Source organism: Gracilinanus agilis, chromosome 3 (genome assembly GCF_016433145.1).
Source record: "Gracilinanus agilis isolate LMUSP501 chromosome 3, AgileGrace, whole genome shotgun sequence".
NCBI classification, from domain to species: Eukaryota; Metazoa; Chordata; class Mammalia; order Didelphimorphia; family Didelphidae; genus Gracilinanus; species Gracilinanus agilis.
In genome coordinates this window covers 50,783,863-50,796,337 of record NC_058132.1, presented here as the reverse complement: position 1 = coordinate 50,796,337, position 12,475 = coordinate 50,783,863, and the positions used below count along the sequence as shown (strand labels likewise).

At 43.8% G+C, this 12,475-nt stretch overlaps 1 protein-coding gene across 1 annotated transcript; it reads right to left on the bottom strand.

Annotated features, from left to right (window-relative positions):
* Positions 1-2,834: 2,834 nt before the first annotated feature.
* On the bottom strand, positions 2,835-10,618 carry CTRC (chymotrypsin C). Its single transcript, XM_044671282.1, has 8 exons — positions 10,579-10,618; positions 10,040-10,131; positions 8,630-8,727; positions 7,708-7,830; positions 6,611-6,747; positions 5,138-5,283; positions 3,754-3,906; positions 2,835-2,921 (listed from the first exon to the last, which is right to left on the bottom strand). Exons 1-8 carry the CDS (start codon positions 10,616-10,618, stop codon positions 2,907-2,909), a joined length of 804 nt encoding a protein of 267 aa, XP_044527217.1. The 3' UTR covers positions 2,835-2,906.
* Between the last annotated feature and the right edge of the window lie 1,857 nt (positions 10,619-12,475).

Sequence of the window (12,475 nt, the reverse complement as noted above, 5' to 3'; positions counted from 1 at the left end):
TTTCTTCCTTCCTTCCTTCCTTTCTTTTTTCTTCCTTCCTTCCTTCCTTCCTTCCTTCCTTCCTTCCTTCCTTCCTTCCTTCCTTCCTTCCTTCCATCAATACCTTTATTTATACCTTTTAGACCAAAACCCCTTCTTAACAATACATATAGTCAAGCAGACACAAAATAGTGGCCTTGTCCAAAAATGCATGTCTCTTTCCTGATCTCAAGCATCTCACCTCTTTATCAAGAAGTAGTATATAGGTATAATGGGGAACTGGCGCATAAAACACTATGGAATTCTCCTGCTGGAAGCAGGCTCCCGAACCTCCTTCACATGGAGAAATTGCATCTGCGCATTGTGCATACAATCTGCACATCTGTCAGTCCTGGTGATATAGGCCCCCTCATGGGTTCTTTCCCCTCATACTACCTTACCTTTTCACTGTATACCCAAATCTTGGAGGACAAGGTCCTCCTCTAATCCTTCTTTTGGCCCCATCTTCTCTTCCCAAATCCCTTGGATCTTGGGTCAGTGTAGTAACAGCAGAAAACTAGGGCAACCCATTCCCTTCCCCTTACTTCTCTCTACACCACCTTCTACTAGTAGTTTATCTTACTCCCATCTCCCTTTCCCATCTTTCCACTCCTCACCCCCAACTCTGCCCCCATCCCAACTCTAGAGATGGCAAGGAATTTAGCCTCTAGAACAAACGACCCGATAAAGCATTATGCAATGAAATTTTGGCACTTGGGACAAAGTCCTGCTTGCCCTATCTTAGTTGTGGCTCTGAAGGACTGTATACAATGTATAATACAGCCATGCTGGGTGTGGAGGTGTGAATGGCCTTTGCTGAGTCCTACATCCTGCAAGAAGCCTTCCCTGACATTTTACCCCAGAATGATTTATTCTTTCTTTAAACAATGATAGCGAGTGTTTTTTTTCCTGTACCACTAAATCCTCTGTAACGCTGGTTTTATTTGCAATAGCCAAGGCTGAAATAAATTATAATTCACCAATGACTTAAATTAAGATAATTCATAAAACAAGCTAAATATCTTTTAACTATAATAAAAGCAATATTACATTAGTGATTTCTATGTTTAGAGGCAGCATGTCAAAGTAGAAAGAATACTTTACTTGGAGCCAGATGAGTGGCTCTGACACTTCCTAAGGGGTTGACCTTCAGCACCTAGAGAATTGAGGGTGATGGCTATTAGTTCTATACACTATTGCCTCCTTATCAGCTAGGTAGCACAGTGGGTAGAGTGCTTAGGCTGGAGTTAGGAAGACTCCTCTTCTTGAATTCAAATCTGGCCTCATATACTTATTAGCTGTATGACTCTGGGCAAGTCACTTAACCTTGTTTGCCTCAGTTTCTTCATCTATAAAATGAGCTGGAGAAGAAAATGGCAAACCACTCCAATATCTTTGCCCAAAAAAAACCCCATTAGGGTCACAAAGAGTTTCACATGACTGAATAATAATAAGACCTGGGAATTATACAGTCTTCTGGTACCTCTGTTTGGGCCTGGAGGAAGCTTCTCCTTGGTATACACCATCACCATCACCCCTTCTCATCTGACTTTGCCCCTCACCTGACCATCCCATATTTTTTTGGCAGGGGGTGGGGAGGAGGCTGCACAAGTCATCTTGGAGCCTAGCAGGGAGTTGACAGCACAGTTTTCATAGAAAAAGCAAGTGATTTAGAGTCAGAGGCCCTGGGTGTGAATCTCAGTTCTGATACTTGTCACCTTGAAGAGTTCATTAGTTAGTCAGCCAATAAATCAACAAGCATTATGCCAGATACTATCCTAAGTGGGAGGGATATAGAGAATGGCAAAAACACGATTCCTGCCCTCTGGGAGCTCTCATTCTAATGGAGGAGATAACATGCAAATAAATAGATTTATAAAAGAATAGGCACTGAGAAATGTTAAATAATATCAGAGTGGAAGGCACTAGCTGACAGGGTGGAAGGTAGGATTTGAACTGGGACTTAAGAATGAAGAGGCAGAGATGAGGAAGGAAAGTGTTCCTAATGGACACCTAGATGGAGCTGTGTGACCCTGGGCAAGCCATTTAACCCTAGCTACTGAGTCCTTACTACTCTTTTCCCTTGTAACCGATACTTAGTATTGATTCTAAGATGGAAGTTAAGGGTTTGAAAAAAAAAGAAAAGAAAATATTCCTGGTCAGAGGTCTAGCTATTTTGAAGTCACAGAGATGGGATATGGAATGCTGAGTTTGAAGTACTTCAGGAAGGTCAATGTATCTGGAGCACAGAGTTCCAAATGTAAGAATATTGAAAATTAAGGAAGGGGCCAAATTATGATTTGGGCAGCTAGATGGCACAGTGGATAGAGTGTTAGGCCTGGCCTCAGACATTTACTAGCCATGTGACCCTGAGCAAGTCACTTAATCCTGTTTGCCTCAGTTTCCTCATCTGTAAAATGAGCTGAAGAAGGAAATGGCAAACCATTGCAGAATCTTTGCCAAGAAAACCTCAAATGGGGTCACAGATTCAGTCACAAATGAACAAGAAGTTATGAAGAACAGCTTATATAGTATCCTACAGTAATCGGTCACTTCCTCTCTGTAGATCTTAGTTTCCTTATATATATTCTTATACATGAGGGGCTTGGACTGGATGAAGATTAGGGTCCCCTCAGAGCTCTAAATCTAATCAAGTTTATTAATCTGTCTGAGTAATTTTTGTAGGAGGGGGGCTGTATTCCAGGGAGTGAGCAGGCCCCATCAGAGAACCTTGACCCGAGGGCCTGTCAAGATAGACAACCAAATAACTAAGTGAATATACAGGAGAGGAAACTTTATTGAAAATCCAAGATGGGGGAAACATGGCCAAATGGGAAGGTTGATTGAGTAGCATCCAGGGGGTTTCCAGGAGAGAAGCCTCTGATTGCTCAGAGCAGCATTTTCTGGAGAAACAGAGAATGGTTTGAAGATAAGACTTCAGTCCAGGACTCAGAAGACTTGAGTTTTGGCTTCTCCTACCCTATTCTGTGTTATTCTATTACCTGGACATCCACTGGGCCCCTTCAAGTCACTGAGCCTTCATTTCCTCATCATCCTTACTGAACCTTCAAACTCTTCATTTGGATCCTGTCTCTTCTTGCACCCTGAGCTCCTTTCCTAAACCTCCATATCTTCCTAAACCCCACATCTTCCTCCTTGCGCCTCCATTTCCTTGCTAAGCCTTCAATGGTTCACTGAGCTTTCATACCCTTATTGAACCCACAACCTTATACTGAGTTCCCAACTTTTTACTGAGCCCCAATGCACTCACTGATCCCTGCTTCCCACACTTAGGCCTTATCCCCAACCTGATCTCCAGTCTTGGAACTGAACCCCATTCCCATTGGTTGTGCTCTTGGACCCCCTCACCCCCACCTGGAGCCATTCCTCTTCTTCACCGAACCTCCATTCTATTACTGAGGTCTCATCCTTCTTCACTGAGTCCCTCACATTCTTTTTTGAGACCATATTGCCTTGCTGAACCTTTTACTCTCATCTTCAAACCCTCTTTCCCCTCACTGAACCCCAGGCTCTCTTAATGAATTTCCTGTCTCTATCCTCACCCAGTTTCCCACTCCTTCCCCGATCCTCAATTTTGCCCTTTCCCAATTGGCTTCTATGCTCTGAAAAAGCCTCCATCCCCCTCCATCCCTCAGTTTAGCTTCTTATTGTTCTTGTGGTATGGCTAAGTGAATGGCTAGATATAGAAATGAATAATTAAGTGAATGGACCCACCTCATTAATCCAGTCGATGTACTGAGAGACCTGGGTGAAGACTGTGGGCTTCTTAGATGTGTTGCAGCCCAAGCCAGAACCAAAACTCACAATACCTCTCACTTCCCAGGCTCCATTTGCAGCCTGACAGTTCAGGGGTCCACCTGAGTCTCCCTATCCCCAAGAAACAAGAGCATTGGTTGTCAGGCAACTCATAGCCACCAACAGATGCTTTCTGTTCCTCCAAGCAGCAGGGAACTTTGGCTACCTTGAAATAGCCTTGGTTTCCTGGGTGACTTTGGGTAATTAGTGCCTTTCTTTGTGCCTTGATTTCTCCAACTACTCCCAGCTCTCCTTTCATCATCTCTAAAATGCCGAATATTATTCAGAGATGGGAGGATATGAAGTATGGCCTCGTTGAACAACTTGTTTTTTCAATATTGGTATTGGCGGGAGGACTCATGATGAGACTAGAAATGGTAGTGGGATTGGTGGTAATAAAGATAATGATGGTGGGGGAGGTATTAAGTTCAACTCTGTCCTCAGATACTTCTTAGCTGTGTGACCCTGGACAAGTCACTTAAACCCCACTGTCCAGCCCTTACCTCTCTTCTGCCTTAGAACCAGTACACAGTATTGATTCTAAGACGAGAAGGTAAGGGTTTAAAAAAAGATGATGCTAGTGGTAGAGAAAGTAATGGAGATGGAGATGGTGGTGGTTTCCAAATGAGATAATATTTGTAAGGTACTTAGGATGGTACCTAGCACACAGTGGGCACTATCAAAACATTTATCCTTGTCCTGTCTCCTCCGATGATGGAGATATAGAGTAATGTAGGTGGGGAGTTGGGATGACAGTGATGAAATTAGTGGTGTTGATAGTGATGAGGATGCTGGTGGTGATCAGCCTGGTTGGCGTTGGTGATAAAGAAGTGAATGATACTAAAAATATTGGAGGTGTGACTGATGGTGCCAACTAAAACAATTGTCATTGGCTTTTATGGTTTGCAAAACATTTCCCCCACGATATCATGATGTTTCGGATAGTCTGTGCCTATTTGGGGGGATAGGGAGGGAACAGGAAAGGGTGTTTGGAAGGGAATGATTGGTTTTCCAAAAGGAATAATGAGTGATAATGTTGGGAGGTTTGGGAAGGGGAGAGAGGCTGGACACCTTCTACTTCAGCAGCTGGTCCACTGTTTAACAAGTTTGATTATGGCAGATGAAGCAGTATCTATGACTCCAGACTCGTCTGGTTTGTTTCCCTCCTTCTGGGAAAGGGTATACTAGATGGTCTCCCTGTGCCAGTGTTAGGGAGTTAAGAGCTCTTTGAGTTAACACCATTCTCTCCCAGCAGGCCCAGTTTCCCCCAACCCTGGGCTTGCCGTACGGGACTATGACTCACATTGCAGGCTGAGATGACGCCATCTCCTCCAGCACACACCATTTTTTGGGTCACCATGGCACCCCACCAGTCACTCTTGGTGCATGTAGCATGGTCCACTATGGGCAGTAGGCCTTGTTGGAGATTATCAGCAATGGGGCCATTGGCTAGGGAAAGAGAGAACAAGATCTCGTGATCATGGTCCTAGAACCTGTCTGCCTCAGACTCTTATGGAGTTGTGAGGAAGATAATGGGGCTTCAAGCGCAGGGGATTGGCAGAAACTCAAAGGAATTATACATGGTGAGAGGACTCATATCCCTTGTGAGGGACATCTCAGAACTTAGGTGATCTTATTCTTTCTAGGTTAATGGAAGCCCAATGTCCACTGTAGAAAATGATAGGAAAAATGGCAGAATGGAGAGAGGCTTTAGAACAGAGAAAGCATAACCTGGAAGGGTCTTTACAACACAGAAATATGAGAGTTGGGATGAACCTTAGAACACAGAATATCAGAACTATAAGGAGCTTTAGAACATATAAGTTTAAATCTGGGAGAAGCCTTAGAATGGAGAATGTCCAATCTAGAAGGGGCTTTAGAACCTAGAACCTCAGAGCTGAAAGGGGCCTTCAAACACAGAATGATAGAATTGGAAAGGATATTAGGTCACAGAACGTTAAAGCTAGTAGGTCCCTTAGAACATAGACTGTCACAGTTGGAAAGGGCCCTCAGACCACAGAATGTGAGAACTTGGAGGGTCCTTAGAACACAGAATGTGAGAGGTAGGAAGGAACCTTAGAACACAGAATGTCAGAACAGAAAGGATCCTTAGTGATCATTTCAACGAACCCTTCATTTTATACATGAAGACAGTAGCCCTAGATGATTTCTTCAGGATCACAGTTAGGAATTGCACTGTTCTCTGATGTGGCCAGACCACATCTAAAGTTCTTTAATCATTTCTAGGGGCTCTAGAATGGACACAACCAAAATAATGAGCAGCCAGAGTGGTGGAGAGCAGCGCCATATGGCTGAATTCAGAGAGGAACAGTCCAGGAACAAGTCACTGTCCTGCCGTTCTGATAGATTTGTCTTTCTAGGAGCTATAATGCCTTGATGGAAGCTGCTGCTCCTGAATTCATTGAACCCTTCCACTGATTGATTGTATGAGATCTTGGGTAAATTATTGAATTGCCCTAGGTCTTGATTTCCTTAACCACACAACTTGTATTCCACAGGGATGCCAGGAAAGTAAGTTGAGATGATAGGGGCAAAGGAGTTTTGAAACTAGGACAAGGACTAGACACACAAGCTATGCATCTTGGAGGCCATTTCCTCCAGAAAACCTCCCTTGATTAACTAGTCCAGATTACTTCCTGGAGCTCCAACATTTTGGTATGAGAGCTTAACTGCCTGGTCAGTGGAATTTGATGATACGTGCTCCTCCCCTTCCAGAAAGGATGGCTAAAAGGGATCCGGAGAGTCTTGCACTTACTCCAGAGGCGTCCCCAGCCAGTCACATAGCAAGGATAGTCCTGAGCCAGCAGGGAGCTCTCTGGGGGCAGGCAGGCCACCTGGATGGTATCACTCAGTTCCACAGGTTCAGCCAGCTTGATGAGGGCAATGTCATTGCTAGGAGCAGAATTCAAGAATTTAGTTCTGGAAATATGGATAAGAAACTACTATGTGCATGAGCCTATGCTTGGCACAGGCGATAGAGAGGTGAAAAATGTCCCTGTCCCTGCCCTTAAGCAGCTTAGCTTCCACTGGGACTGTGGTGGGATGAAATCTGGTCCTGGGAGATGAGGAGAGATGGGGAGAATCTCCCCTGCTTCCTTCCCTCTTTAGGATGAAAGAGCCTTAAGTAAGAACTCACAAGATTTCTCTAGCTTGGCCGCTGACTTGCTATCTGACCACAGATCTTTGGACTTCACCTTTCCCATCTGTAAAATGGAGCTTGACTTACCTCTGAAGGATCCTAAAGGGAAAGCTCTCTGTTCATCTTAGAACTTTATATAAAAATGGGCTATTAGGGACCCGCCATATATCGAAACCATGGCGGGAGAAGTCATGATGTGGTAGGCATAACTATACTTATTGATTCTAAGATGGATGGTAAGGGTCTAAAAAAATAAAAATGAGGCAGTTAGGTAACTCAATGGATTGAGAGTCAAGCCTAAAGATGAGAGGTACTGGGTTCAAATTTTGCTGTCATGAGGTTAAAATTAAATGGCATGGGGGGCAGCTGGGTGGCTCAGTGGATTGAAAGCCAGGCCTAGAGATGGGAGATCCTGGGTTCCAACCTGACCTCAGACTCTTCCTAGCTGTGTCACCCTGGACAAGTCATTTAACCCCCTCTTTTGCCTTGGGACCAATACACAGTATTGATTCTAAGATGTAAGGTAAGGGTTTTTAAAATAATAAAAATTTGCCATTACTCTTATAGGTGAGAATTTTAATAGTGGGGAGAGGATTGGAGTCATTATAATCTCCAGTACCTAGTCAGAGTAAGTGTGGCTTACTTCTAGTCCTAGCCTTGAAAGCTGTCTCCATGTCTAGTGGGGCAAAGGTACCAGCATGGAGACCACTTACCGCACCAGGAAGGAGTTCCACTTCTCATGAACAAAAATGGTATCCACAGCTGCTGCCACTGAGCCAGCCTCTTCCTCCACCAGGTTATTCTTGCCCAACATCACTCGGTAGGTTTTGTCTTTGCTGAATAAAGGGAATGGAGAGGGAAGCTGGTTAACTTTGGGTCCTGGTTCATTCATGGACCATAAACCTTTAATTCAGTTCAACAAACACTTGTTCCACTAAGCCTCATCCCCATCACGCTCTCTGAAAACTGAGAGAAGAGAGAAGGCATGATCATTATCTTCAAATGTCTGAGATGCCGTAAGGGAAGAAGGATTAGATTAAGATCCTAAAGGAGAAAACTAAGACCAATGGATGGAGTCTATGGAAGGTAGATTTTGTCTCAGCAGCAGAAGCGCTCTCCCGAGAAGCATATGACACTTGAAGCCAGTTTTACGTTTTGACCAATACATTATTAGCTGTGAGATTGAGGGGGTCAGTGTTTGGTCTATACTAGAGACCACCTAGTCAGAAAGAAGAACTAGATGAAGAGTTTACAAAGTCTCATCTCCAACCCTCCTGGAATAGTGGTTGGAGGTTTTAAGTCCTCATAGGGGACTTCAATTATTTGGATATTTGCTGGAGCTCTGGTTTTTCCAAAAGTATAAAAGCTAACAAAATTTTTACTTGACTTGATAATAATTTCAACCTTCAAACCATCCTGAATACCTGAAGATCTTTGTATTTGGAAGCAGGTTGAACCAGGAGGACTTGAAGTTTTTCTCCAGCTTTGAGATTCCATGTTTGTTTGTTTTTAAACTAATCCTATAAATGTTATCTAGGCAGCTTTCAGATGCCATTACAGAGACGGAGGGAAGAGAGACTGACCCCCAGCATCTTTCTCTGTGCAGTAGGACACATGGCTCAGGGATGGACTCACCTGATGCAGTGGGCGGCAGTCAGGACATGCTGGCTGGAGATCAGGCTCCCTCCGCAGGTGTGTCTAAAGGTGTCATCCTTAAGGTACTGGAGGGAGACCTGCCAGCATGAAGGGATGGTGAGAAAGAGACACATCTCAGGCAGGACATGGGACCCAGGATCCCCGGCTGCTGTTCTAACTTAAACCCCCCCAACAATTTTAGATCATAGATGTGGAGGAAAGGAACCCAAAGGGCATTTGATCCAACTTTCTCATTTTACAAATAAGAAAAACCAATGGCCAGTGGAATAAAGCAAGTGGAAAAAAGAACCCCAACTACAGCAGATGTATTGGGAAAATTAGGATTTGAACTCAGTGTTGTTTATCTCTCATACTAGCACTCTTTTTTATTTTTTTAAATCCTTACCTTACAATCAATATACTGTATTGGTTTCAAGGCAGAAGAGTGGTAAGGGCTAGACAATGGAGTTTAAGTGACTTGCTCAGGGTCATATAGCTAGCAAGTGTCCAAGGTCAAATTTGAACCTAGGACCTCCTCTCTCTAAGCTTGCAATCTACAGCTGTCCCTGATGCTAGCCCTCTTGTATTACACTCCATTCTTTCTACTGAACCACACTGCCAGTCTCCCTCTGTTGGGATAGGTCTAGAAACTTCCTTAATAGCTCACATATACATAATGTTTCAGGATGAGAGGCAGTATAGCCTAGTGGATTGAGAGCTGGTCTCAAAACTAGCAAGCTTTGGGTTCAAATCCAGCTTCTGTTACATGCTAGATATGTGACTATGGGCAAGGCACAGCCTTTCATGGCCCCAGACAACTCTTGAAGAGAAGGGGCCAGTCTGTGTTGGTAGAGAGAGCTTCCTCACCTGGGAATATCAATATATCAATGAAATTACAAGCCCAGATCCTGCTCTCCTAAGTACTTTATAACAAACCTGGGTAGAATTTAATTCAATTATTTTTTGTTATTTAGTTGATTAGCCGTGTCTGACTTTTGATGACTCCATTTGCGGTTTTCTTGGCAAAGGTCCTGGAGTGGTTTGCCATTTCCTTCTTGAACTCATTGGACAGATAAGGAAACTGAGGCAAACAAGGTTAAGCGACTCGAGTAGGGTCACATGGCTAGTAAGTTGAACTCAAGTCCTCCTGATTCTAGATCCAGCACTCTATATACTGAACCATCTAGCTCCATAATTCAGTAATCATCAGTTCATATTTTATAGATTCAGATGAGGTAGGTTGAGGTGTGTTGAAATTTCATGCTTCTAGAAAAATGAGATTTGGTTCTCTGTAAGTGATGAAGTGTGACCTAGCTAATAAGGGAAAGAAATAAGACCCAATGCAGGCAGGCAGAACCTCTGACTCCAAGACTGCCATTCTTCCCACTGCATTACACCTGATTTCCTTACCTGCCAGGGCCAGCTGTGAGGCCTGGCGTCATCTCCTCCCACTACCCGGGTGGCCAGGTTGGGCATGTAGCTGGGAACACCACAGCTGGAGGCTGAAAGAGATATCAGAGAAGTGAACGTGAGCCATGAGAGGGATGGGGTGGGTAGAGAAGTGAAGTGGAGATAGGTCTGTCTCTTTCTCCAGTTGGATCGTTCTAAGTAGAAGTACTAGATGGCAAGACAGTCCCAGATTAATGGTCTGGGAGGTGTCTCTAGAGCAGGGGTCGGCAACCTTTTTGGCCGTGAGAGCCATAAACGCCACATTTTTTAAAATGTAATTTCGTGAGAGCCGTACAGTGCTCACAGTGCTGCTCCTGTAACAGTGCCTGAAAAAAAATTGACTTTATGGCTCCTGCAGAAAGAGCCACATCTGGCCCTCAAAAGAGCCAGATATGGCTCGAGAGCCATACGTTGCCAACCCCTGGTCTAGATAATCCACATTGCTGCTAATCTATGGCTCAGGGAAGGAGAATCCAGTCAGTCTCTGGCTCCCAGCTTACCATAGCCCAGGAACGCAATGAGGAGGACAGAGCCCAACATGGTGCCGGTATAGGGAGTGTGTGACCGATGTGGCCACTTAGAAGGGTTCTTATATACAGGTGTCCTAGCCTGGGGTCTGAGCCAAGGTTAAAATCACACTTTGGGAAAGGCCAGAGTTCCTGATAAGGGTCTTGCCCTGACCTTCAGTTGATTAATGTTTAATAGGCTGAGAACTTGTTGTGGACAAGGAAACATTTTCCAAGAAGTCTATATCCAGAGGGTCTGGGAGCCCCAAGCTTTGGGAAGTGTCTTAGAATTCAGTTAAGCAGGGGGCAGTGGGGTGGCTCAGTGGATTGAGAGTCAGGCCAGAGATGGGAGGTCCTGGATTCAAATCTGGCTTTAGACACTTCCCAATTGTGTGACCCTGGGCAAGTCCCTTAACCTCCATTGCCTAGCCCTTACATAGTATCGACTCCAAGATGGAAGGTAAGGGTTTAAAAAAGAAAAAGAAAAAATTAGAATTCAATTACGCAAATTTATTTAGCTCCTACTTTGTACAGTGTTGGTCTATCTCCCATCACTACTAAAAAAAAATCTTTACCTTCCATCTTAAAATCAATACTATGTTGGTTCCAAGGCAGAAGAGTGGTAAGGGCTAGGCAATGGAGGTTAAGTGACTTGCCCAGAGTCACACAGCTAGGAAGGGTCTGAGGCCAGATTTGAACCTGGGATCTCCCATTTCTAGGACTGGTTCTCAATCCACTGAACCCCCTAGCTGCTTCCTCCTGTCATTGTTACACTTGCTGTCCCCCGTGTCTGATAGTCCCATCTCACCTCCCTCTCATAGAATTCCTCACATCCTTCAAGCTGAAGCTCAAGCGCCAACTTCTACATGAAGCCTTTTTGATCTCCAGAATAATTAGTACACTACCTGGTATTTATTTTGTGTTTAATTTGTATGGGAGACAGTGTTCCATAGTGGAGACAGAACTAGCCTCAGGGTCAGGAAGAGATAGCTTCAAGACTTATTTTTTTATGCTTATTGACTGTATGACCTTGGGCAAATCATTTAATCTTTCAGAGCTCTAGGCAACTCTCTAAGATGTTATAAGATGTGTAGGTGTTGACCTTCTCTGAGATAGGGAATTTCCCTATGGGATCCCTCTATGTATCAGTGAAATCACAGGTCCAAATCTTATCCTCTAGATCTAATCTGTGGATGGTCAGACATGCATATATTGTCTCTCCTAATAGAATATAGCAGGGCAGAGAGGTGGCATCGTAGGGCATAGAGAATACTGGACATAGAGTCAGGAAGTCTAAGTTCAAATCTGGCTCCAGACACTTACTAGCTTGGGCAAGTCATTTGTCTCACTTTCCTCATCTATAAAATGAGCTGGAAAAGGAAATGATACCCCATTCTAGTATCTTTCCTAAGAAAATCCCAAATGAGGTCACAAAGAGTCAAAGATGACTGAAATGACAAAACAACAATAAAAAATAGAATGTAAACTCCTTGAGAGTAGGGATTGTTTTATCATCCATCTTTGTATCTCCCAGGATCCAGCAGAATGCTTGGTATAGAGCATTTCTAACATGCCTGTTGATTGACTGATTCCTGCCTTCATGGAGGTTAGAGCCTAGTAGAAGAATAAGACATGGAAAGATTGATTACTCTGATATATAATAATGTATGATCAGAGTATTGGAGAAGTACAAAAGACAGTGTGTGATGTAAGGGCTAAGGATGAAGTTCATGACCAATAAGGAAAATCAGGGAAGGTTTCCCAGAGGGAAAAAAGTATTTACACAGAAAAGGATGGGTAAGAATTTCCCCTCCTCCCTAGAATTCTCACTTTTTGTCTTAGTAACACCCTTAAGACAGAAAGGCAAAAGTTAGACAAAAGGTGGTCATAC

Excerpts from the sequence above, each read along its gene's own strand:
- CTRC (XM_044671282.1), bottom strand. The coding sequence starts at position 10,618 with ATGTTGGGCTCTGTCCTCCTCATTGCGTTCCTGGGCTATG. Across the intron at positions 8,728-10,039 it reads CTCACAGCTGGCCCTGGCAG|GTCTCCCTCCAGTACCTTAA; the intron begins GTAAGGAAATCA and ends TCATGCTGGCAG. Across the intron at positions 6,748-7,707 it reads TGGAACTCCTTCCTGGTGCG|CAATGACATTGCCCTCATCA; the intron begins GTAAGTGGTCTC and ends TTCTGCTCCTAG.